The sequence below is a fragment of the Cygnus olor genome, chromosome 4 (assembly GCF_009769625.2).
Source record: "Cygnus olor isolate bCygOlo1 chromosome 4, bCygOlo1.pri.v2, whole genome shotgun sequence".
Lineage (NCBI taxonomy): Eukaryota > Metazoa > Chordata > Aves > Anseriformes > Anatidae > Cygnus > Cygnus olor.
Window position 1 is genome coordinate 4,598,720 of NC_049172.1, and position 27,012 is coordinate 4,625,731.

The 27,012-nt window shown below is 41.1% G+C and overlaps 2 protein-coding genes and 2 long non-coding RNA genes across 21 annotated transcripts in view; 2 read left to right on the plus strand and 2 right to left on the minus strand.

Annotated features, from left to right (window-relative positions):
- The window catches only part of COL25A1 (collagen type XXV alpha 1 chain), a 308,172-nt gene extending 301,784 nt beyond the window's left edge, over positions 1–6,388 (plus strand). For all 15 annotated transcript variants that reach the window (XM_040554847.1, XM_040554846.1, XM_040554856.1 and 12 more), the window contains one exon: positions 764–6,388. In XM_040554847.1, coding sequence (XP_040410781.1) covers positions 764–766 — 3 coding nt within the window. In that variant the 3' untranslated portion in view covers positions 767–6,388. The remainder of the gene's footprint in view (positions 1–763) is intronic.
- Positions 6,389–7,177: 789 nt separating this feature from the next.
- LOC121069103 lies at positions 7,178–9,958 on the minus strand. Its single transcript, XR_005819262.1, has 3 exons — positions 9,917–9,958; positions 9,390–9,487; positions 7,178–7,751 (listed from the first exon to the last, which is right to left on the minus strand). It is a non-coding gene; the product is annotated as an uncharacterized LOC121069103 (long non-coding RNA).
- A 262-nt stretch (positions 9,959–10,220) lies between these two features.
- ETNPPL (ethanolamine-phosphate phospho-lyase) lies at positions 10,221–26,794 on the plus strand. 2 transcript variants are annotated; one of them, XM_040554864.1, is made up of 13 exons: positions 10,221–10,317; positions 13,939–14,057; positions 14,210–14,369; positions 15,037–15,111; positions 16,938–17,031; positions 18,037–18,153; positions 19,887–19,969; positions 20,942–21,167; positions 22,059–22,213; positions 22,927–23,016; positions 23,230–23,360; positions 24,279–24,346; positions 25,217–26,787. In XM_040554864.1, the coding sequence occupies exons 1-13, from the start codon at positions 10,292–10,294 to the stop codon at positions 25,346–25,348; spliced, it is 1,476 nt and encodes a 491-aa protein (XP_040410798.1). In that variant the 5' UTR covers positions 10,221–10,291; the 3' UTR covers positions 25,349–26,787. The 2 variants fall into 2 exon arrangements, with proteins under 2 accessions (XP_040410798.1, XP_040410797.1); XM_040554863.1 differs by lacking the exon at positions 10,221–10,317 and adding an exon at positions 12,643–12,744 and having other exon boundaries at positions 25,217–26,794.
- The window catches only part of LOC121069102, a 32,425-nt gene continuing 23,581 nt past the window's right edge, over positions 18,169–27,012 (minus strand). For all 3 annotated transcript variants that reach the window (XR_005819260.1, XR_005819259.1, XR_005819261.1), the window contains exon 3: positions 18,169–20,008. This is a non-coding gene — a long non-coding RNA (uncharacterized LOC121069102). The remainder of the gene's footprint in view (positions 20,009–27,012) is intronic.

Below are 27,012 nucleotides of genomic sequence, written 5' to 3' on the forward strand. Positions count from 1 at the left end.
CCCAGGGGCAGTACGCCCTTGGCACACAGAAAACCCTGTCACAGTCATACTGAACAACACATTAGAGCCTCTTAGACATCTTGATGTATGCAGCAATGCAAAATAAGATCTCTCCATGACAGTAGTTGGTGTCATGAGATTGTAATGTATGTAGAAGTAATAACTCATTGAGGCAGTATTTTAGAAACAGCTGGCATTAGATTTCTAGGAAGTCCAAAACTTGACTCTTCTATATGAAGAGCCACACATCCTTCAGTGTCTGCACATGGTCACTGCTTCCCACTCTTAAAATCTCGTGGAAAGGATATTTTTACCAAGTACTGATACTGATCTATTATGGTGCTATTTTCCTGGGATATATCAAAGAATGGCGCATCCTGCCCATTTCTGCCTTACCTTTCTATTCACCACATTCTCCTGATTGTTGTGTTTTATACTAATATTAATTATATAATTAATAACATTACTTTTATACTAACGTTAATGTCAGTGGCGTCGTTATTTTAATGAAGATTTAACCTGGGCAGTGCTAGATTTAAAAGCATAGTATTCAGAGTAAAGCTGTAGGTGGAGTGATACTGGTATATAATACACGAGAAAAAAAATAAAGCGTAAGTGAAATTGTTTATCTCTGAAGAGTAGCTGGTGCTGAGGAAATAAATGATGTGTATTTGCAATTGTGCCATATCTATGTATTTGGAATAGAAGTCCAAAATACCGATTTACTAACCTGATCAATCTGTATCTCTTTTTGTCTCTGCAGTGATGAATCTAACCTTACAAGCATGAAGTTGTGTATATAGTGCTCCACTTTTTGTATTTATAGTTGAAAACTGAAAATTTGATTTTACAAGTCTGAGAGATGTTTACATGTAGCTGCTTCTACTTGTTTGCAATAGTCCATGTGTACATCTTTTTTCACTTACATCTGCAGTTAGATGGTATAAAACTGCACGATGAACCTGCAAAGATTCTCTCTCTAGAGATACCTATACAGTGATCAATAATAGAAATCTGATTATTTCTGTAAATTCTTACGTTTTGGCTTGTGGACCTGCATGGACAATGAGTGCCATGAACTAGTTTACAAGAAATTGTGACCAAATAAGAGCTAAATGTTATGAAATGTACTGTACCAGCTGCCATTGGAGTTTACTGACTTGGCTTCCATGTCCATCTTACACACTTCACTGAACCATGCCACCGCATCTGCTTGTACAGACTAAAAGCATGAGTTTGTGTGTCAAACCTGCTTGTTGTGTGATCACATCACATGCTAAATGGCTGCTCACGGTGACCTTTGATTTCAGCTTCTGAATTGTTTCTTTTTGTCATCTCAAGGGAGTCACACCATGGCTTATTGCTAAAAAGAGATAAAGCAGAGGAGGATAGAAAGAGGCCTTGAATTTTTGGGGAACACAGTTCCAGCTGCAGGTGGATGGCTTCCAGTCTTGCGGGTCACCTGGCCCGTTTGATCAAAGAGGGTCCCGCCTGCTAATCAGCATCGGTTTGCCTTGCACTGCTCACGGTCATGAAGACATTGGCAAAAGGCCCTGACGGGTGCTTAATCAAGAAGGAAAGAAGTTTGGAGAAGAAACCAGACTTCTCTGTGGGTTGTTTGAAAAGGGTACAGAGATGCTGCAGGGATCATTTGATGGCAGACACCACCTGAGACCAGAAGCTTCTCAACTTTACTCAAGGATTGGCGCAGTATGTGCTCTGCGTATTGTATTTTGGGACTGCTGAAGGAAAAAGCATCCTTGAGACATGGATGAATCAGAACATCCTCCTCTGGAGGATAATGGAACTGACCAGATCTGTATGTACCATGGTGTGGTTTGCAGGTGATTCAATTTAAATTACACAAAGCTAGCTGAACTTTCCTGCAGAATTTTGGAAGCTATGGTTAGTTTTGATTCACTTTCCTGTAACAGTTGACATAAAGGATACATTTTGATAATCTATTCAACATTTATGGTCATGGCATTGAAGAAAATGCTTCAAGTCACATTTTCATCTTTTTTCAGTATTAACAGTTTTTCTTTTACAGTCTTTGAAGCCTTTAAATCTAAGAAAGAAGAGTTTATTTTTATGTTTCACAGGCTGACTTACCTTGTTCTTTTTCTGCTGTTGCTGTGACCTTAGTGTACATTATCACCCATCAAAGATTGGAGAGAAGTCTGTGTGATTACCACTGCGCACTTGTCATCACACTACACTGTTACAGGTGTGGTTATTTCTCCATTTCTGTTGACTAGGTTTCTAGAGAAACATTGGCAAAGTTTTTCTTCTCCATCTTTTTATTACTAGAAATACTTAATACATGCACATTTGTAGTTTTTGCCACAAGGTATTTTTTTCCAATTTAGAGTCTTCATATGGTGCACTGTTGTTAGTTGGAGAGACTAGTTTCAGAGATGGTGCCATGTTTGGCAGATGGAAATTCTTTTTATATCGCTTCGGTTCCTAGTATGTAGCAGGATGATCATAAGCTTTTTTAGTTACTTTTCTGAGAGTTGTCTTTCATATGTAGACCAAAACTAAAGTTGACGAAGGCAGCCTGTCTCCATCCATGTGTGGGTATTGTGCCCTTCTTGGAATGCACATTTTTCCTTGTTCAGTGATTTCATGTGAAGATGGGGACCTGTTGTGGTTGCTATTTTCATATTGCTTTGTGATATCAGATAAATATATACCACTATAATACTGTCTTTCATTTTGCTAAATCTTTAGTGCCATTTTGGTGTATCAGAGACAGAAACAGCTTTTCATGGGGGGGAATCTTCCACAGATTTTCAAAACTAAAATTTGTTTTAGTGGACTCCATCTAATAGTACCGTACTAACAAAAACAAAATCCCAACCCTATGTGTGTAAATATACATGATATACATATTTATTGCTCTTTTCCATCTTTCCAACAATAAGATATAGAGAAATGTTCACAAGCATGAAGAAAAATACTTTTCTTTGCTTGAATTTTCAGAAATGCAACTATCAACCTACTTGAATAATTACACTTACAATAATAAAGGCCTTTGCATGGCATAGACTTGTATTAATAGTTAGAGTGCTAGAGCACTAATGTGACTGAAGGACTTTCCAGAAAGGGGACAAGAGGAGCATCACATAAGCCCTCTGACTTGCCAGTTTGCTTCTGCTTGTTTAAGAAGCTCCATCTCAAAAAACCAACACGCTGAGGAGCAAGCTGCCCTCCTGATAGAAAGCAGTTCCGCATGCCTACGCCCTGACTTGGCACAGTTTAGCTGGGTATGTTGGAGATGTGAAGACTAGCGGTTGCTCGTTTTTACAAAATATCAGATACTGGCAATTATACAGTAAGGTGAGATTTATTTTTTTTAATGTCCTTCAGAGTGCTCAAATGCAAAATGCACTGGGATGTTTGTTATTTGACTAGACATCATTTGGCAATGCCATATTGAGTGTGTCCACAAACACTACTCATTTTAGCGAACAGCGACAACATAAAGAGCTATTAAAGGCATGCTCTCATTAGCACTTTGACATTTTTTTATTTTTTTATCTATATTTTTAAACTGTCCTGACAGCATCCATTTCTATATGCCTCAATAAAGCTAGCAGAACCTTGGTTCATCATTTCTTCATTCAGGAAATAAGTTTCATAGACACTACTGTTAAGCATTACTCAAAAATCAATTCTCATTGAAATCCCTGACAGTGAGGCCCCACTGAAGAAACACTTTAGCACCTTTATTCACTTTCTTTTCTGTCTTGCAAAATAATTTCTTTCTTTAACTCCTGCCAGGTAGGAATACTGTTGTTTTTTTTTGGAGTTTTTTTCTTTTTTATTTTTTTTCATAATAATCTAATTTAACTTTTTTTAAACCTTTCATTGTTCACTTTCATGGAAGACTCATTCCATTTAAAAGACCATGGTGAACAGCAGATAATTTAATTTGAAAGGTTAAACTACATAGATTTGACACTAATATTTGCATAAAGTATTTGCATCTCAAAGATTTACTTGAAATGAAACCTAACAGTATCTAGAAAAGTTGTATATTCAGTACAAGAAAAAAAATATGTTGTGTTTAATATTTCCTCAAGAAAAAGCACCCTATGAAGACTTGCATCATGTTTATTTTGTTTAAAAAGCAACTGCTTTTGGTGCTATTATATCATTTTTTCTTTTGATGGCAAAGCTAAAGTTTGAACCACCTGTGTGTTGTTATATCGTTTAGTAGCATTCCTCCAAACAGATAATGATTTGCTTAGTTTGTGATGGGAACAGTAGTTCCTCTACCAGTCTTTTCAGTTGTAGAAATGTGTACTGGTGTTCGTCTACACCGTTTCTATATCCCTGACCTTTTCAGGTATGATTAATTCTTTTTTCTTTGAGAGTTTTCAGTATTTGTTTCATACAAACTTTTGTAAGCATCTGTTACTCAAGTGTGTTATAGCCACATTGCGCAGAAGTCCTGCTACAGAAGCAGAAAGTGTTTTAAGCAATGTATGGAATATGTCTGACATACGTGGTCCTTGTCTTCATATTCATAGGTTAGCGTGGGGAATCTTTTTCAGGATGTATTGGACACCTTTTTTTTCCCCTGAGGTAAAGCATGAAATGTTAATTCATGGAACAATTATACAATGTATTTTTTGATTTATATTTTTATTTATTGCTGATTTTGATGTCATGTTCTGGTAGTGTATCAAGGCAGAATGATGCTCTTCATCCAGCTGTTTATATATACTTTTTGTCTACCATTCAAGTATTATGAACAAGTTTCAAAATAATCCGATCAGTATACCTGCGCATGTGTAAAGTATACAGTTTAAAAAGGGATTATTCATGTAGTTAGCATTGGATCCATTAAGAGTTACAGTTGTGGATGGATGCATGTGGGTATTAGTTACTCAGTTACGCCATTGGAAGAGACGACACAACCCCAAATGAGGCAAGCAGTCCTTGGGTCCATGTGAGAAGGACCTGGGTATTGTTTAGCAACAAGGGGAATATTATCGGCTTCAGCAGTGGTGTTTCTAAACACCACTGGCTGCCTAAATCAGGCAAAAACATGTTACTCATTACAGTGAGTAAAAGCTGCAGAGATGCTCCCAGTCTCTCGAATGTGATAAAGATGTTAGAAAACATGCAGAACTTGGCCTTCCCTTTCAAATTTCCTGATCGCTGCTACTTGACCACCTTAAATTTAATTTTTAATTCTCTGTATTTTACCTAAAGAGAGACCCAAATTTTCACACTAAAGTCACACACAATACCAGTATCTGCAACAGCAGTGGTCAGAAGCGAGTCTGATTTTTAGTCATTGCAAAATAATATTCAATTTCAGTGACCAGAATGAAGACTAACACCTGTGGGTTTTGGGTTTTGTTGTTTTTTGTTGTTGTTGTTGTTTTTTCTCCTTTCTGCAACTTGCTTTTGTGGATCTGAATGTTGCTGTAATGTACAAATGAAAATTTTTTTGCACCCTCTGTTATTGAAGTATTTTACATGGTGGTTGGATTCATTAAATGATGTTAGAAACAAGTGCCTGCCACCATCATTTCTGACAGATTTTTTAAAAGATACTCCACAAAACAAGTGGAGTTTGTATTTAAAAACAAAGAAAAAGAAAACAAAAAGAAAAAAAAAAGGGGGGGGGGTTGGAGTTTTGTTTTTGTTTCATTATATTTTAAAAATGCATCCAATTATCAATGCTGCTTGGAAATCTAATTTTATTTGGAAAACAGGGGGCCTTAACTTAACCTGGGACCGTTAGTGTTTTACTTGTTTCTATTTAAAAAAGAAATTGTATGAATTTCCCAGATACCATTGGTACTTGCACACTTCTCTGAAGTATTATGAAGAGTTGGGTTGGTGAAAGAATGTTTTACATATTGTTAACATACATGTGGATATTCTTATATTATTGTACATGTTTGGGAAAATATCACACAACTTTAAAAATGTTACTAAGATGTATGTATCTGACTTTTTCCTTTGGAAAATATTATATATTTTTATTTTTTACTTTTTTAAGTTCATTTATATGTGCAGTTATTTTTGTATTGCAAGTGGTCTCATAATTGCAGTAGAGGAGATAAAAGTACAAAGAAAAGTAATTTGGCAAGGATTACACTGCTTTTGGGGAAAAAAACACATGGGTCAGTATCATATTATCAATCCTAGAAATATTCTGAGTGTCTTAGCACTGTAAATATGTCACGAGACCTCTTTTCATGAATAGTGTAAAGAATTGCAAGGTTTTAATCACCTGTTTTAATTTGTTATTAATTACCACTTTTTTTGTGGCCTCTGGTCCTGACTTAATTGAACCTGATCAAACAGCATGCTTTTTTATTTGTTTGTTTTTATTAAAATTTCTCCTTGTTTTTCAGTTGAATACTGTTTTGTTTTCTTTCAGTTTTGTACTTCGGTTTTTGTTTCTTGCTTGTGAGAAGTTGATCTTCAGAATTATGTTTACACTATTTATGATTTATTTTCATAATGTAAAAAGTGTGTAATTATTAAAATATCAATCCAACTGTTGGTGCTGATTTGCATAGTTATAAAGTTCTTAGTGTTGGTGCAAAGAAATTGCTCTGGTCTGTCTGGATTGGAAAAAGCTCGTGCTGCGTGGTGCTCATTTGCAGTTTAAAATCTAGTGTGGGTCATGTCAGTCAGCATTCACATTGCCACAAAAATCAGGGCCTTTGCAACACGCTGCATTTTCCTATAGTGCACAATTAAAAACAAAACAAAACAAAAAAAACCACCTTCCTCTTCCTATTCTTAATACACCTTTTCCCTTCAAAGTCAAGTCCATTTGGTCACCTTTTTTGAAGAGGCAGAAAAGATTACAGATATCTGCAAGCTAAATAAGGAAAAGTAGAAGCTTTGTTGCAAACCTTAGAGCACCTCCTCACTCTGGAAAAGCTGCAGGGGTCTACGTATCTGAAATTGAAACTATTGCTTAGGCAAGTCCGCAGGCATCCTAGGATCCAAAGAAATAAAGCTGAAAATCACCCTTTCTATAATAGTGATGTTAAAAAATAAACCTGGACTGTTTCTCGTCCCACAAAAGGACAGTGTCATGAGCAACGGTACAAACTAGAGGTCTGTTTTTTACTGTAAATCTGCTTTGTTCAAAAAAAGACAAAGCATAAGAATTATTACAAAATAGTATATTTTCAAAAGTGCCCTGTTCTCAGAAGACACATTTTTGCAGGAGTCTCCTTGAACAAAGGACTTTTTTGGAAGAACAAAACTTTGGGCAGTGGCTGTAATCTCTTCAAAGCATTGTTTAAATGTTTGTGTTTTTTAAGTCCCAAAATATTTCAGACAAACAAAACACTCCCCATTTTTCCCCCATCCTTCGCCTCAAAAATGTATTCACTCTAGGCTAAAAGAGAGCGTGAGCACCATGGGGTTTTGACCTCTACTCTTAACTCTTGGTAATCTCCATAAGTGTACGTTAATCGTATCTAGCTCTGTTTTAGACTCCTAGGAGTACTAAAAATAGCTTTGCTCCATTTCCCAGACGAGGAATTTACAGCACACAGCTTAACTTGCCCAGCATCACCAAAGAAGCGCCCTGCAAAGCCAAGAGCAGGTGCTGCTCCCAAGGGCTACAGGCACTGGCTGCGACCATCGCGCAGTCCTCGCTTCTCCTGCGGTGACCCTTGGCCTCTTCTTTCTGCTACCTTCCTTGTTTCTTCTCCTTTTGTAGAGGACAAAGAGTGGTTCTTGATACTGCTGCAGCTGTGCTGTCAAGAAACAAGCAAAAAGTGTGTTTTACGTGGTTTCGTTTTGTTTTGTCTGTCACTGTTTTTCCCCTTTAGCTGCAGCTAGCTAAGGCATGCTAAACCAGAGCTATGCTGGCTGCCTTTCCTGAGACTACACGTCGTCTTGGGGACCATTAAACTCATGAATCCTCCAATGAGGGAAGGAACTGGCAGTGTCTGTAAGACTGCGGCCCAGAGGCCATTCTCCTTTGATGAAGGGGAAGCAGCTTTTTGGGGTTCCTGGGCACCTCCCCCTGGATCTGGATGCTGCCCCTCAGCCCCAGGCCTGCACCTGCTGGGCAGATGTGTTGGGTGGGTGTCCTCTGTCAGGGGCCTGTTCTTTCAGAACTGAGCCCAAAATTGTCCTGCCTTCAGCAATGCCACTTTTGCCTAGCATCATTTTGTTAGCATGGGGTCAACCGTTTGGGACATTTCCAGCTTTTTATTATTATTATTATTATTATTATTATTATTATTATTATTTCCTCCTAAACACACAGCTTCATTACTAATGTAGTAACAAACAGTGGGCTCTGGCTGCTGCTAGCACTCAGTGGTTTTCCCATTCTGTGATTTTACTGCCTCCTAGTTATCTTTCAATATCAGGTTCCCTCTAAAGTGACATTTTAGTTAAGCAGTCTACTATAGACCTCTCACCCTACTGCACTAATGGGACGTTGACTTGGCTTTCCTCTGGAGGTCAGTCCTATCCAGGTACCTTCTTCATAATTTTGTGACATCCTGAGGTATTCATAGGGCTGCAAATGAAATACCAGCTGCTTTCCTCTCATTTATTTAATGGAGCTCTTAATTAAATACTTAAAGGCCATCACTTACATCCATCCCTGCTTTGTGGACCTACTAAACCTGCTAATCTTTACCCATTTAACAAGGAGTCTGTGGAAATCAAGAGAATGCAACAAAAGCAGCCTTTTATATACTCACCCCATGCAACTTCACCTAGTGGTCCAATTCTAATAACCACCCAAAAATAATTGCTAGCAGAATAAAAGAACAAAACAAACCAAGGAGCTGACAAAACGTTCGTGTTCCAGCAAGTAGTAACAGCCACACCCAAACACATGTGAAAAATAAAACAAGGGAATGTCAAAACATTCATGTTCCCACAGTCAGTCTGTCTTCCCAGGGTTACTAACTCATCTACTTTTTTGTCGAGTTCTGCTGGTTCCCAGTCTGAGCACTCACAGAACGTTCTCCTCTCTCTCCCTTTTCCTGGCTGCAGTGCTTCTAAATGTTTGCTCAAAACTCAGAACTTGGATTCTCTGTTTATGTGTGTATATATATATGCATTTATCTAAGCATACAAATAAATATATGGACTGTATTTTTAGGAAAATATCATACAAAACCTGCTCCGAGAGATCATGTTCTGCCAGTATGGTTGGACTCAATGTGCTTTAATTTGTGTCTGAGGTCAAAGGTGGTCAGAGCTCCTGTCACATCAACTAAGACTCAGGTTTTGACGTATATACGTCAAGATGTAATGTTCAATAACCAATAAATATTCCTATTATTTTGGTATGTACAAATTACACCTTGAATGAGTTTTCCAAGTACCCACACCTAAACAAAGCAGTCATGAGCTCTTTCTGGCATTACCTTTTGTCTGGCTGGAATAACAAGTACCCAGCATCTTTTTGTGCACTTGTAGAAACTCTCCTCTTTGTGGCAAAGTAATTGTTGTGAAGTAATCTTATCTGGTTAAGATAAAATACATAGATATGAGGAAAACAAAAAAAACAACAACAAAAACCCTCTCACTATTATCATATCATATCATAGAATGGTTTGGGTTGGAAGGGACCTCAAAGACCATCTCGTTCCAACCCCCCTGCCATGGGCAGAGATGCCACCCACTAGATCACGTTGCCCAAAGCCCCATCCAGCCTGCCCTTGAACATTTCCAGGGATGAGGCATCCACAGCTTCTCTGGGCAACCTGTTCCAGTGCCTCACCACCCTCATAGTCAAGAATTTCCTCATAACCTGTAATCTAAATCTCCGCTCTTTTAGTTTAAAGCCCCTCCCCGGAGCCTTCTCCATGCTGAACATCCCCAGCTCTCCCCAGCCCTGGACACAGCATTCCAGGTGGGGCCTCACAAGGGCAGAGCAGAGGGGGACAATCACCTCTCTCCACCTGTTGCCCACCCCTCTGTTGGTGCAGCCCAGGACGCAGCCGGCCTTCTGAGCTGCAAGCATGCACTGCTGGCTCATGTCGAGCTTTTTGTTCACTAGATCCCCCAAGTCCTTCTCTGCAGGGCTGCTCTCAATGGGTTCTTCTCCCAGTCTGTGCTCATGTCTGGGATTGCCCTGACCCAGGTGCAGTACCTTGCGGTTAGACTTGTTGAACCTCATTAGGTTCACATGGGCCCACTTCTCAAGCCTGTCCAGGTTCCTTTGGATGGCATCCCTTCCTTCTGTTGTATTGACTGCACCAAATGGTCCACCCTTCAAATCAATAGCTCTCCAATTTAGAAATAAATAAGGCTGTTGTGTGGGCTCATGTCAGAGGCCTTACGGAAGTCCAGGTAGGTACATTGGTCGGTCCATTAGCTTGTGTCAATAAATTTGCCTTAAAAAATCTGGAACTGCAAACACTACTGGCACATTCAGCACTGAAACAATTCTCTACAAAAATTATTCAGGAGCCAGCAAGTGTGGACATGGCTCTGAAAAGCTATGCTGCTGTGAAGCTCGGTAAGGTGAACAGCTGTAATGAGTTTGCTTCTCAGGACGCAACAGCAGCATGTTGATTTTCAGAGGTACGCTAACTCCTTCAACAGCAGATGGGTGGAAGGCACTTACTGCCTTGTAATTGATCATAGTAACATTTGCTTGTTTTCATCCACCATATAGGGAGACAGGAAAAAAATGAATTAAGATTTTCAGAGAGCAGTAATTCTCTATATCATGGAAAAATAACTGCTATTATTTACTTCACAGCATCATGATGGAAGGTGGAAGGAGTGGAAGAGGAACAAAAAAAACAAGTGACAAGGTGCCGGAAAGTCCTGTGTCTCAGGCTGGGTCTCTCTCTGCTAACTGGGGGGAAAAGACCTCCTCCTCTGCTCTACACGTGAGCCTTGGCAGGCTTGTTCCTGCTGATAATATCAAAAGAACGTTCAAAACCCATGAGTCAAAAGGGAAGGACATTTTTCCTGATTTAAGTCCCGTCCCATGACTCAAGGAACAGAGGAGCAGCCTGCCTCCTAACAAGTTATTTCACATACCACTCTGAACTTTCCCAGTGAAGTTCAGTATTATGAACAAGCTTTGTTTTGCTAAATCTGGAACAAAAAGTCCTGGTATAAGCCGGACTGGCTGCTGATGTATCTTTATAAAGGAGCAGAAGCACAGTAGCTTGTATATCCCTTATATCTCTCTGTGGTCCAGGGTTTCTGAGAGAGCAGGACTGGGCAGGATGGTGTAAACAGCAGAAGTTTTTCAGCGTTAGCATTTCCACCAGCCCTGGAAGAGGGACAAGCCTGTTCGCAGCACCAACAGAGGGCAGGGACACACCGGGTGCAGGAGGCTCGTCTGTCCTTAAATGCCTTCTGACTCACAGACTGCATGCTGTCAACAGTCAACAGGGAAACGGGAAAACAGGGAAATGATGCCTGGGCTCTTGCTCTTCTGTGCATTATCTGTACAAAGGGATTGCAGTTAAGTACAGTGTGTAATGTATACAACTTGAACTGCAACTACCCTGTGCTACTTATCATTTCCCAGCTTCCAGAGGTGTAGGCAAAACAGAAAAGTGTTACAGCACTCCTGACGGGCTCTAGTCCAGGCTCGATTTGGGCACCATCAGCTCTAAGTGCCTGTTCTCTTCTTGAGAAGTCCCCTCAGTTAGTCTCTGCTGCACCTCTGTGCTGCCAGCTGGTGACACCAGGATTCTGATGAAGCAAGGATGTGAAAGCTGTGGAGCTTCAAAACCGACGTGGTCTGAAGAACACAGGGCTCAGAAAAAATGCCTGTAGGAAAAGGAATGCTGGTGCTCGACTAGAGAAGCTGAAAGAAAGGTGGCTTATTTGGCACAAAAATAAGGAGGTGTGCTTCTTCACCTGAAAAAAATTGGAATGACTAACTGGGTACTAGAAAAGACAAGTATCCTCAGCTCGTGAACTTGTTTGGATTTGCATATGTGCCCTGAGAAATCACGCAGGCTCAGTGCTGCAGGTGGCACAGATGAGCTGCAGCTGGGGTACAGTGGGACGTGGGTACACGTTTTGCCCATGCAGCTCAGGGAGGAGTGGGTGCACCTGTGGCAGAGGGGAGGAGAAGCCGAGGTGCTGGGCTGGCAGCTTGCCTTGCTGTCTGCAAAGGCAATGCCTCTTAACATCAGTGCCTGCTTTTCCTGGGGTGTTTGACATCCCATGAAAGGGTCGCCAAGGGTATCCATGAAGAAATGCCTCCTTGAACCGACTCACGTCTGTGATTTAACCACAGCACTACAGTTCACAGGAGGTCATGGGACTAATTGCAGGTAGCTCCTGCCTGCACTGAAATAGGACATGCCAGTGCATCACAGCGCTGGGGCTACAGCCCTGTTATACCCACGGACAGAAAAACATAGCAAAAAATGTAGGTCTCACTAATTCACCCTGCTTTTTGGGAATAGATATGTGGATACTGTATAGAGGTACACACTCACGAACAGATCCTGGGAGACAGGGAGCCGAGCTGTGAAGACACTGTTACAGCCCTAGCCTTACTTGAACCAAGCCCCTGGGGTCCCCCACCACGGCATCTGTGATTTAGGAGCTGGAACGAGGGACAGCGAGTGAGGGATGGAGGGAGGAGAGAGGGAGGGAGGAGGAGGGGTTTGGTAGCACCAGCGCTGGGATAAGAGGCGGGGATCCCAGCTGAGCCGTGCTGTTCTGTGCCATGCCGGGCGGGATGGAGGAGCGCTACAGCAAGGCAGAGACCCTCGCCCTGCGGAGGAAGCACATCGGGTAGGGGCGGCAGGGGTGGGTGGGGAGCACGGTGAGGGTGGTGGGACCTCATCCTGCAGGAGCTGCGCCACCCGCTGCAGGCTCAGCCAGAGCCCAGATGCGTTCACGAAGCTCGTGTCACACTGGCTTCTCTATAGGGGCCAGCTTGATGCTAAGGGAATCTTGCCCGCGTTACACTGGGCTGTGTAGGGCAAAGAGAAAAAGACCTGCAGAAAGAGCTGACCTAGCAGAAAAGCGAAGTGTAGTCAAGAAACAGCCCCAAGTGATGATGACGAGGCGTGCTTCTTTAAAGTGGAGCAGAGGAGTAGCCAGAGGCATCAGAAAAAGATGTGTGCAGCAGGACTATAAGCTTTGAGAAAGAAAGAGAGTGGATGACTTCACTTTCCAGCAGTTGCCTCTGGGCTTTACAAGTTGGTGATCACAGTGCACCCAACTGAGGGGATGCATTTTGTAGCACTGAGTTACCTGGAAACAGCCGTGTTTATCTGAGACCACATAACCCTTTCTGAAAGTTTAGAATGCTTTCCCTCTGCTCAGCAATATCATTCAACATAATTACACAGCTGGCGTGTTCTCCAAGAGAGAAAAAAAGGGGAGGGAGAGAGAGTTTAAAGAGGGCTTTGGATAATGTCACGTGGAACCTGAGTTTTGCTGGAAGCCAGCATGAATTAAGTGCTTATAAAAAGCTGCTTTTAAAGATGTTATTCAAAGCAGTCAGGAAGAAACACCGAGATTTTAGGTGCCTGCTCAGCACCTCTGAAAATAAAGCCTACGAGGCATTAGCATTTTGTTCTTGAACATGACCTCTGTGCAGTACAGTCAGCCCTTGCGTAATGACTTTTTGGCTATAGCATAAAACAGCTCTTAACCACCTAGCTTTATTCCCAGAGAGCTAACTGGCTATACATGTCCATGAGAGATGTAAACAACCAGAGCTACAGCCTACAAATGCAGTGGGACATGTAAGGACCTGGAAGGACTTGCAGTCCCCGTGCTCGCACGGAGCCCCTTCCAGACAGGGTCAAGGATTGAGGGTGCCCTTACCCAGGACTGCTGCTGTCCTGCTGTGCCGGGGGGCATTCGTCAGCCCCATCTCACCACCCCTCTGCAGATGGAGGCAGCTGTCACCAAAAGAGCTCAAAGGAGGGGGAACGACTCAGAAAACTAAAACGGTGTTATTTTATACATTTTCAGGCCTTCCTGCAAAGTTTTCTTTGCCAAGGACCCTCTGAAGATAGTGCGTGCTCAGGGCCAATATATGTTTGATGAGACTGGAGAAAAATACTTAGACTGTATCAACAATGTTGCACATGGTAAGCAGTTTATCTTGTAAGACTGCTTCTGCTGCTTCATTTCTAATAGGAATTGTAATGCACGTCTTTCAAGTGACGATGACAGGGTCACACGGCTTCCTTGTGTGGTTCAATAGCAGACTGTCTGTGAGTAATACTATTTTCTTCTTTAGTTGGCCACAGCCATCCATATGTGATAAAGGCTGCAACAAAACAGATGGAACTGCTCAATACAAACTCCCGGTTCCTGCATGACAACCTCGTTCAGTACGCTCAGCATCTTACGGCTACCCTGCCAGAGAAACTCTCTGTGTGCTATTTTGTTAACTCTGGGTATGTCTGCTTAGTTATTTTTTCATTAAGACTATTTTCTCCCTGTTCAAGACGGACACTCAGAACTAAGAATTTGTTAAAGTAGTAATAAGCAACAGAAATATTTCCAGTACTGATTGATTGCAGGATACTTTGTCTCTGCAGCTGTCATATTTGATATGATGGCTCGGTGCAAGAGAGCCAAGGCATGAGACTGCTCTGCAGAACATCAGGCAATGGGAGCAGAGGGGCTGAGGGCCAGGCTGGAAGTTTGAGTCTCTGTAGCAGGAGCAGACTTGTGTCCTCTGCTGCCTGATGGCTGGGGAGGATGGAGCCATCATGGAGTGGGGAGACAGGGCCAGCACGCTCTGACACTTTTGGGGGGTTTTGTGGCTGTGTTGTGCTTTCAGCTGATCGCCGCTCTGCGATGTGGTCTCATTTGTGCCTACAGAAGGTAAATGTCCACAAACAAACTGGGGGAGGGAAATAAAGCATCTCTTTGTTTGCTGTTTGTACAAAGGGCTGTTTTTTTCCTCGTCCTCTTATGTGGCATTTCCAGTCACAACCTTAGCATTGTAATCTGTATAGAAAAAGAGCCTGCTGTGTCCCCTGCCTCCTCTTCTGTTAGCATAGATTTTAATTGGAAGCCCTTCCTCACTGTTTTGTGGATATATCTGCTGTGGTGCAGGTCTGAAGCAAATGATCTGGCTTTACGACTGGCCCGGCAGTACCACGGACACCAAGATGTGATCACCCTTGAAAAGTAAGTACATAAAGCAGCTTGTGTAAATGCAGCCAGCAGCTCCTGCAATTACTTCAGAAGTGGCTGTGCAGCAACCCCCTGCTGTTTGTACTGTACTGCCTGCTGAAAGAAAGGCTTTGTTGCTTTCATAGTAGAAGAGGTCAGGAAATAAGTTTCCCTTTTTCACATTTGGATAAACACGAGTTCTGAAGATTTGTGAAAAACAGAGATTGTCGGTCACCCCAGAAGGTCAGTCACCTGTTACAGGGTGTTTCCCACTGAGAATGACAAAGCAATTCATGCCAGAGACATGAACGTTAGTTTGAAACATCACTGAGTGGTCTAGCCACTGGGCTGTTCTGGAAAAGGGCTTTCTGTTTGTGATACTCTGCTGGAAATGCTTCATTTTGGACTTGAGGATCTTGAAGGTCTTTTCCAACCTAAATGAGTCTTTGGTGCTATGATTCCATGGTTCTAAATAAATAAGCATTCAGTGTTAAGAAGGATGACCTTGGAGCTCTGCAATGGTGTTGATTCCCGGCTGCACCAATGCTCAGCTCTCCTCCATTGAGCACAGGAGCACACACACAAAACTGAGCAGCTCCAAAATCAGGAGGAACTGAAAGGGCTGTCAGTCCTGAGGAATGTTCTTGACCAAGTCTCTGGGTCTCCCTTGCCTGGATGCAACTGTAGCATTGGTTACACTGCTGTTGGGCTGGATCTTTTCCTCAGGTCACAATCAGAAAATCCAGCCAGAGCAACCGTAGGAGCACATCTGTGACTGAAAGGCACAGAGCTTGTTTGACTCAGCTATAGCCAGATCCCTGTTAGCCCTCCTTGACCCACAGGGACACAATTTGGAGCCCCTGACAGTAGTTTCAGTCAGGAGAAGCTGATGATGGAGCTGGCTCAGTCACTCTGCTTGACTTCAAAGTCTTGCCTGCCCGAACACCTCAGGCCCCCAGTTTCCAAGGCTCGGTGGGGTTTTGTTATAGCTGTGGCCCTGGTCAGGGTGGGTTTTCTGTCTTTTCTTTGCCCCCATTGGCGGTCTGTCGGACTGACAGAAAGGAGTTAAGAAGAGAAAGGAAGGCAAAAGTATTCTCTTTACCCAACATGTCTGCTGCTGTTTGATTGTGACTTGTCTTTGTTTTGGGTTGCAGTTCCCTCTGCTTCAAGTTTATGGCTGAATGAAAGTGTTTATTCCCTGAATTAAGCTGCTTTAGGTTCAAAAGGCTGTGCTTCCTCATTTCTAGATCAAATTGGCCTCAATAGTAACCGTCTTCAGCATACTTACAAAGCTTTTATATTCAAACACTGTTCACCCTTATCCCATGACTGGCTTTGGCCAAACAGTCGAGCCTTCAGGGCACGTAGGGGTGTGCTGCTGCTGTATAAGGGCCGCAACCTCTGTTGTAATGCAGACTCTTGAGAGTCTTTGCAGTGGTGTTAGGGCCTAGCTTACAAAGCTTGGGCTGGCCAGAGCAGGGCCTGCAGGGTGGCCATGAGGCAGCTGGACCCACCCGGCACTGCTGTTCGTAACTGGCCAGAGCAGCCACTTCAGAGGTGGTGCCATCCAGGGGACATCACCTGCTCCGTCCTCACGCTGGCATCTGAGTTTATGCAAGAACAAAAGGTCGCCCCTGGTTCCAGTCTTGCTAGTGAATTAAAGCCAACAGCGATTTCACATTGCCTTTGAGAAAAAGACTGAGAGAATTAAACTACGATCCCGTCACAAACAGTGCTACTGTGTTACAGATACAGCCTCGTATTCTGGTTTATTTATAAGCAAAATGGTAAATTTAGCTCTTCTATAAATTTGGTGACTTCAATATTTAACACTCATGCAGTGCTTACCATGGCCATGTTACATCTCTGATTGACATCAGTCCCTATAAATTTAATCAGCTGGGAAAGGACAGCAAGAAGGAGTTTGTGCATGTGGTAAGTGAGCTTTTTTTTTTTTTTTTTTTTTGTCATAGTTATGCGTATTATGCGGTATATTCAATTAGCTACTTCTGGTGTAAATATACTTTCATTCTGCTTTGCTGATGCCAGCGTACATACACTTGAGTGTCAGTGGACTTAATACAGCAAAATTGTTTGCTTTTGGATTTCAACGAGAGTCCTCATTTACAAGGCTGAATTCATTTAGTAGTACACTACAAGTTTTCAGAGTCATTGCACTGTACAGATACGCAGTTTGAGGAAGGTAGCCAATGTCTGTTGTGTTAATTTGGCTAAAGATATGCAGGACTTTTAAGTCTACTTCAAAAAACTGGAAAGGCAGAGCCCATGTGCACACAGTTCTGGGTATAGAGCTCATGGATATTCACCTGAACAGGCTAACGTTTTGATTTCCAGCCTGATCTTGTATATCTTACAATGAAAAAATCACTCTCAGCTCAGAGGAGCACACCAAACTGCTCACAGGTCTTTCCGAACTCTTTATAATGCTCCCATTCCTTTATTTACTGAACTTCTTCCAACATTGTTTGTGGAGGCTTGAAGGTCATACAGATTCTTACTGTGATTAGGATGCTGGAAATCAAGTGCCAGACTGGAAAACCCAGTTTTCCAGTTGCAGGAAGGGAAATTCCTGCAAGAAACTGAAATAAGTTGACAGATGAGGACTCAGTATTATGTCTTAGGGGAGAGGAGGAATGGGCTTGAAGAGGTGGATGAGGTAGATGGTTCTTTCAACATTTTCGTCCAGTAATGCTGAACACATCACAGGGCTGGCTTTGAGTTTAGGCTGCTGTACATATTTTTGTGCAATTCCATGCAGAAATTGAGATTGTGCTAACTCCTGTTATGTATCTATGTGGAAAGACAGAACTGTACCCTGTTAGAAAAACTTGGAGCAATGAAAAGAAACAGAGTAAATGCTTCACAGAAGGATTGCCCTTAAAAAATAATAATAATATATTTTTTAATTGGTCTTCTCAGGCTCCTTCTCCAGATATCTACAGAGGGAAATATAGGGAAGACCACCCAGATCCAGCAAGCGCTTATGCTGAAGAGGTGAAAAAGATTATTGAAGAAACACAGAAGAAAGGACGCAAGGTATGTGTCTCATGCTCTAGAAAAGCTGAAGCTTCATTTAAGAGTAAAATGGAAGCATGAAACAGGAAACTAAGGACATGTTTCTCTACTTAGTTTCCTTTGCTTGCCTTTCATTTTCCTGTGATGTGTTCTGTCTTCAAAATGTGCCATTTTTCAACCTTATCATAATTTTTCTAGGTATCAGTGAAAGGATCAATTATACATTTGTAAATGAGCAGATACAGCCAAAACAGTTTAATTCTCTATTTTATGCATTGCACCAGTGGACTGTAAATATCTTAGGGCACAGGCAAGCTTTGAGGTCAGCTGAGAACACAACACAAGTTTTAGCAATATATAAAAGTCTCTATGAATGGAGAAAATATGGAGAAAAAGATAGATAAAATCTTGATACTACATTTCTGATTCCGGTAGCTTAAGATAACTTTGGAGTCATCTGAAAAGATGAACCTTTCAATAATATACAACATGACCTTGATAAAAACAGATCCTTTCTAAACAGGTTTACTTACAATGTGTGTTAATATTTTGTATGATGGCACAAGCATTTAGAGATACGTAGGGCTTGATTCAAAGCCCCACATTCTGTGGAGATTGGAACAACATGTTCCATTCTAGTCCAATGGACTTGTATCACTCTTCTTTTAATTTCTTCATCAACTTTTTTTTTATCCTCTACTAACGGATAGTTTTGTGTTTTTTTTTTTTTTTTTTTCTTCCCTTGTTTCCTTTCTTTTGCATATTTCTTAGGTTTTGGTGACATAGACCTGTGGCAGGACAAGTTGTGCTAAAGGCTAAGCCTCACATGCTATGGGAAGCTTCGTACTCTTTGGCCGTAGCATGCCTCTTCAAATATAGTGTATGGTTCTTTACACGTTACTGCTCGGCCTTGTTTCCAGGAAGACTGCACCAGCCCAGAGAGACTTCTTGATGCTCGGGGAGGGGTTCACAAGTGGTGTGGGGATGCAATCCCTTAAATAACAGACTTATGCTGAGACTTTGGGGTAATATTGTATCTCTGCTGCATAGACATGTTGACAAGAAATGAATTTTGATGTTCCAGTGTGTCTGATCCGCTGCTTTTGCCCTTCCTGACTTGAAATAACTTTCTTTTTCATTCCTAGCAACTGGAATTATTTCACCTATAGAATTTTTCTCCTCTTATGTCAAGTGCCTCATGCTGACATTTCACTTCTTTAGTTATTTTCATTAGGCAGGGGTGCCCAAAGCATAGCCTCAGGTCATCTTATAGTTCAGCTTCTACCCAACTCTACCTGGTGTTAAAAGATTGAACAATTAAGCTGATCACCATATATACCTCTTACTGGAGAGTCCTGACATTAAGCAAGTTTTATTTGCCTCTTGGAGAAAATGGCAAACAGTGGTACGTCTCCTGTAAATGGAAATCTGTTAATAAATTTACAGAGCTCCCAGGAGCCTGTTTGCTGACACCAGTGTGTTCAACTTTAATGGCTGTAGGACTGGGGGTTAATGGAGGTCCTTGTATTCCCATCAGGTTACAAAGGTGGCCCTGGCTACTGCAAATTTGGGCATCCCCAATTTAAAAAAATGAAAAAATTCTCTAGCCATAGCTCCTCAAGAACCCTCAGATGTCGAAACCATTGTGTGATTAAATTTGGGCACACATTTAAACATTTATTTCTAGACTGTTAGATGTTTGTGCAAAGGCCAGGCAGATGAACATAGCTCTTACCTCAGTTTGTTTTTTGTAGATTGCTGCTTTCATAGCTGAATCCATGCAGAGTTGTGGAGGCCAAGTAATTCCACCTGTGGGCTATTTCCAGAAAGTGGCAGAGTACGTACATCACTTTGAACGGGCATAGCTGAAAATTAACTGGAAAAAAAAAAAAAAAAAAAACATTTTTCACTATAGGCTGATCCAATCAAATCAACTATCTTCCTCTCTTGCTCTTGGTTATCTGTGATTTCTTCCTACTTTTTGAAAAGTATGATTTCACTTCTATTTTTTATGGAACATCAGCTGACTAATTATTTTTAGCTGGGTAATTGTCTTTCCTTTTCTATCTTTAATCTTCAGGCCATAAATATGATGGAAGATGAAGTTGAACCATCAGAGAGGTAGCCCTGCAGTAAAATTACAGTACTTCTATTTTGCATCAAAATACTAGACATTTTTTGTTAACATTTAGTCAATTAATATTTTTTCAACTGAAATAGCTACAGCTCTGCTTGATAAGTTTCCAATCTCTGTTACACAACCCAGCTCTGTTTTGTTGCACTAAAAGCAAAACAATTGGCTTGAATGGAGTCATTTAAATACAGCTAGAAAAAGTAGCTGTTGATATCTGTCAGAAATTTGATAAATGAACTATAGGTTTATTAGGGCCTGAGTAAGAGCCCGGTCAATGAAGGACTCAAGCACTACTTGCAGTACTTGTAGTGCTCAAGTACCATGACAAAGGATAAACTCAAGCTGAGTCACTCAGGATTCACAGGTCTGACTATTCCTGAAAACAGAGTCCTGGCAGCAGTCTTTGGAATAAGAGAGGAAGAACCAACCTCTTCTTAAGCAGACTGCTGGGATGTATGCCAGGGGGTTTAGCCACTTATGCAGTCTCTGAGCGTGGTTGTTAGAGCAGCAGCACTGAAGTTCCATACCAAGTTGTGTTTCAACAGCCATGTTCTTTCTTTTTTTATTGTCTAAACTGGTTTCACACTGGAGATTTTCTGTACTACCAACATCCTTGTCCTAGACTCAAGACCAGTCGGCGAAGTTAGTCACTCAAGCTATTCTATTTGTTTCCAGGTATGTGCGTGCAGCAGGAGGTGTATTCATAGCTGATGAGGTCCAGGTTGGCTTTGGCAGAGTTGGGAAGCATTTCTGGGCTTTTCAACTGCAAGGTGAAGACTTTGTGCCTGACATTGTCACCATGGGAAAACCCATTGGCAATGGCCATCCTATGTCTTGTGTGGTCACAACAAGGGAAATTGCTGAAAGTTTTGGTGCCTCTGGTTTGGAGTATTTCAATACTGTAAGTTTGTACATGCAGGTTTGTCCTTTTGTTTGTTTGTTTACATTTAGCAGTTACCAGTTGTTCAGGCGATTCACATAACATCTGCATCCATCACTGCATCATATTGCTAAGAGCTCAAGTCAGTCACAAGCTAATATCTACAAACAAGTGGAGAGGCTTTGAAATATGCTCTCTACCAGGTGGTATATCTTAAAATGGACCAGCAGGACTCTGGCAAGTTATGCACCTCATCTCATAGCCATATAGATAAACGCTTCCTTACTCCTCCCTCTCCCTAGCTCCCCTCTGAAATGCTGACCATGTAACACTTCATTTTCTAGGATAGGCTCAGCAACGGGTGCTATGCAGGTGGGGTTCATGCCCTGGCAGACCTTGCTGTGCAGTCGTCACCTAACAAAACAGTGACCCTTTACCAAGGAAACATTTGAGTGGCATGCATGCCACAGAGGAGCAGCTTTCTTGTTAAATCCTCTTTTCTGCTCCTGTGACTGAGACTTCTTCCCAGCTACCATGAATTCTCTTTTCTTTCAATGGAGTCTACACCCTGCAGTTGAAGAAATACCAGATTTGTCACCCACTGCTCTTCACAGGAGCATTTTGCCTGCATATATAGTCTAAGAACCATGAGAGCAGCTTGAACACTTGAGCTGTGAAATCTTCGAATTACTGAAACCCGAAGCTGAGGAACAGGGAGCTCCCTCCCTTGGGCTTTAGTACACTGCCCAAACCATGGGGAGCTGTGCTCCACAGCCTGCACAGCACAAAATCTCTGCCTCTTTAAGCTTTCCTGACTACATGCCAAGTAGGAGAAGACAAGCAAAACCTACCCGGGTAGACATGGATGAATGTTTCTGATGGATGTTGTTTTCCTATTGTCTTTACTATCAGTTTGGAGGCAACCCAGTGTCTTGTGCAATTGGTTTGGCTGTACTGGAGGTAATAGAAAAAGAAGATCTCCAAGGAAATGCTACACGTGTAGGAAATTATCTCCTAGAATTGCTGGCTGAACAAAAGGAGAAGCATCCCTTAGTGGGAGATATCAGGTAGGTGCCCTATGGCATTTCAGTGTTTCAGAGAGAAGAAATGATGAGGGGAAAAAAAAGAAAGTCTGGGGTGAGGAGAACCCAGAAACAGGATGCCATTATTATGTTCCACCTCTTTGAAACTGGACTACCCAAAACTAATACTGTAAACAACATGTTTGTCAATAAATGTTTCCATTCAGCTGTTTAGCTGGGGAATAAATGTAGCTTAGAAAGGCTAAGGCACACCCCCATGCAATAGCCCAGTTGCTAGCACACTCTTGGGATGATGGAGACACTCAAATCTCTGGACTGTTTCATTTGGAGATGTTAGTGTAGGTATCCCTCATCTCATGTTAGAACCATGATAACCTCTCTTAGTTTTTTGTTTTTAGTATTATTGTTGTTGTTGTTATTTTTAATTCTTGTTTTCAGTTACCTGTCTTCCACATTACCTTGTTTTGAGGCTTACAGGATAAGAGAGCAAGAATATTCTTAGCTGGCCATGTAGCCTTAATGAGCCAGTTAAATTTATTCAGAATTAGCTGTTATCTCACTTGATCATCTGAAGTAGCAAGTGCCAAAAGATAGCTAAACAGAAAGTCTCATCACTTTCTTGTTCTTTCCCCTCTTGCACCCCAAGAAAGGGAAGTGCAGTTGTTAGGTTTACATTTGAGCAGAAGGCTTGGGTTCCTGACACTGGATTTCATTCTTCTGTTTTATCCTTTGTCCAGGGGTGTTGGATTGTTTGTTGGAGTGGATCTGGTGAAGGACCAACAAAAGAGAACACCAGCCACAGCTGAAGCTCTTCACCTTATTTACAAGTAAATGTTTTCTAATGACTACATGCAGTGATCAAACCTTCCTAATATTCCCTAGCAGTTACTCATTAATTTCAATTTAAATTTCTGTAGCTTCTGATGACATGGTATTAGAAAAAAAGAAAAATTTCAAAGTTGAACTTGGCATGAAGGGTCTGACAGGGCACAATATAGTTGTATATCTGTGTTTAACACAACTGTTTCCTCTTTCCACAGGCTGAAAGAGCAGAAAATCCTCCTTAGTGCAGATGGACCACACAGAAATGTACTAAAATTTAAACCACCAATGTGTTTCACTATGGAAAATGCAAAACATGTAGTGGAGAAAATTGATGTACTTCTCACAGGTATGTATGGTTTAATGATCACAAGAATAGTCTTTGTTGTAATGACACTTTAGAAACACCAGCCACAGTACCATAATGCAGACTATTACACGCAAGGAAAAGAAAGCAATTACGTTTCCTTCTCCTTGTCCAAATTGTTGTTCTCAATGTCATCTACTCAAAATAAATTTAAAAGCCTCAAATATACTTCAACCAAACTTCTTAGGCAAAGTCCTGCTCTTGATTCTTTCTCTCATAGGCTCAGTGTTCTTATTTATCTCTGGTCACATATGCTATGGGTTAAGGAGCAAATAAATTAATTCACCAGAGTTCTGAAAGACACTGGTGAAACTTTCCATAATGTTCTGGTTCTTCTTTTTTTCTCTTTCTTTCTTCTTTTTTTCTCTTTCTTTCTTCTTTTTTTCTCTTTCTTTTCTTAACTGGCTTCATTGAATATGACTGTCTCACTCAAATTCAGCCTGAAGATTTTCAGGCTTTATTTATCTTCTACCTGGGGACCAGTCCAGGGGAAAATAACATCAGGATATTTATCATTAATAACATATTATTAACATAAGGACTCTCCAAGCTCATTCTACATTGAACGCTCCCATCTCCTGAGGTTAGAACAACTGGAACTAGCCTAGCACAAACCTGCAGGATTCAGCTTTGAAAGGTCTATCTATAGGGTATATAAGGTCTATATACCTGTGCTCTGGCTAAGCTGCTAAGTTCATGCTATTTAAACACCCACAGTCCTGATACATTAATCATGTTTCCTTAGAAAAATGTTTTAGGAAGTATTCTTTACTTTTCAGTTACTCTCCCATGGGATAAATGCTCAGAGGAATAGTTGATTGGGTATTGTTTCCTTCAGCTAGCAGTTAAACTGACTGTATGCTTACTTACGCCTGGTTATTTTTGTTATTTTTTTCTTAGAAATTGAAGAGGCAACTGGAATGAAGACGGGAAATGACATATCTGCAAATGCACAATGTAAAAGAAAAGTATGTTTTGTTTTGTTTTTTTTTTTTTCAATCTTATTCATATAGGTGTTTGGTGAGGCAAATGACACCCTCATTTTTGGTGGCATGAGAGGCTCTGTGCCTTGATACTGAGTTCAGAACTAGTCTGTTGAAAGGAGCCTGAGAGGATTATGTTACTGGGGCAAATCTAAAAAGAGCTGACCTACACAGACCTACAACAAGGAACATTTCATAGACAAGCCCATTGCCTTGTCTGCCTTATATATATGCAAATACAAGCAACCTGACCTTGGGCTGCACACAACTGTGAGCTCTTAAGCAGTCATGAATTTCACCAGTTCTAGGTATTGAGTGCTACCAATGGATATTTGGCTTTCTAAGCAAGCCTTCAGCCTGGAAGATTTCCAATTTTTAGAGCATTCCGAGGATTTAGTTTCCACTGTAGTGGCATCTTTGAGTATGAATGGCTGACATCCAAATTAGGACTCCTTAGGTTGCAGCACTGGCTTTGGACAAATCATATATAATTTCTCACACCCTTAAAAATACATGTCATCCACTGTGCTATAGGGAAGCTCACTGAGGCAACCCTTCACAAATTTTCCAGTGATGGTGCAAATGGCAGAGAGGCAAGAGCTCAGCTGTCTAGGGAGACAATAATCAAAGCAGAGATTGTATGGATTACTGGCTATCTGGATAACAGATAAATCTAGATTTGGGGTACACACTCTTTCATACATTTGTACACATTCGGTTCAATTTATTTCAAAGGTGAGAAGTTGTGCTTCTGAAAGAGCAGAATCGGGCAGAACTTCTTAATGGGAACCAAATTCAATGCCTGCCTGTTGAAGACAAGCATGCACCTTCATTGATATTTCATTTGTGTTTCAGACTAATGAAGGGAGTTCTCAAGCAGAGCCTGCAAATGAAAGCACTAGCCATATGAATGGAGCTGTCTGCAGACAAGAAAATGGTTTTTACCCTGAAAAATGCTCAGTGCCAAGTAAAAGAATAATAACTTGAAGATGGAAAGTTTTCTTTTTCAGTTTGAATTTGTTTTCTATTTGCTTTTGAGATGAAGAGTGCAATAGTCTGACTCCTAGGATTTGTCAGAAGCCTAGTGCTACCTTCCCTAAATTGACTAAATACCTATTAGCTTCATTAGGATTTTAAAATACATTTTCAGATATATGAGAACTATACCATGTGGCCTGAAAGCTACATGTGACAGAATGGGCAAGTGATTCATGAATATCTTGGTGCTGATTGCAGGCTTGGCATAGGTAAACAAAGTCTGTGAAATCTGTGGATTTACTCATATTACACAGAGTCTGAATTGCTTCACCACCATACAAGCAAATCACCAATCCTATAAAGTTTAACATGATGAACTTAACATGCTATTTTTACAATATTTTAAATTTCAATATATAATATTGAGATGTTAATTACTTTCCATGTTTTAATGGCTGAATTCACAAAACAATACTTGAGAGAGAAATCATTATCTTCCTGTGTATCTTAGGTCCTATGGACCATATTCCCAGCTGATATAAATTGGTGTAACTTTGTTAATGTAAGTGATGCTCTACCAAGAGTCTACCTCTGTGTGTGTAGAGGCACAATGTTCATGCAAGCCATTCTTACTTTGTGTTCAAAGAAATGAATATGGATCATAATTTTCTATTGGTAAAGCAACTTTTATAGAGAACTATTTATATAGAGTAAGATTTTAGCTTTTCTTTTTTTCAAAAGTTTATATATTGAACCCTCTAAGTCCACAAAATATGCAAGTACAGTATAGATAATTTCAGATGCACTGAAACGAGGCTCCCAGGGATAGCTCAGCTTGCATTCCCATGGATTTTAGATGTTTTGAAAGCTGTAGGAAGTACTGCCTGATCCTTCTGTAGCGATTCTGTTACTTTTTGTCAGAGGTGATGAAGAGTTGCACACCAGTTGCACTGGATCCTGACACATAAATGGCTATGCTAACATTTGATAGATTACTAAAATGAGAGGACCTCTGCATAAAATATGCATGGAGCCACTTTGCAGGCACTGCCTGTCTTTGCTGGAGATATTCTAGCCTGACTTGTGCCTCCTTGTCGGTGTTAGATTTCAGTGAAAGCGCACAAGACCTGCTTTTCTCTTTTAATATATGCACAACTCTATGTTATGGAAAAGGCTGAGGGCTTTACAAGTGGTATGTACTTCACAAAAAAAAAAAATTTATTCAATTTTCATACCCTGAGTTCTGCTGTTTCATAATTGCTGCTAACACCACCACCAATATGACTGAAAATTGAGCACCTTATTTAATTTCATGTTTTCCACAATTTGCTATATTAATATTGATATTTCCAATGTAACTTCATCCAACATCCTCAAGCTGGCTTATTTTCTATTTCACGATTCTTGAATAATTCCATAAAAATAAATCTCTTATTTGTAATTACGAAATCATCCACAAAGGTGTTTTTTTATTTCAATTTTGTTCTTCAGTAACACCTACTTGATGAGGAAAACCACTTCAGTTTTGGCCTGGGCTTCTCTCCATGCCAAAGCAGAGCTGGCTTGGCTGTTTCCCCGAGGCTCTGTGTGGTCCTCTGCTGTACACAGCTCTCACCCTCTGTGCTGGAGGTTATCCCAGCTGCCACGGCTCCACTGCTTGTGGGGCTGTGCTG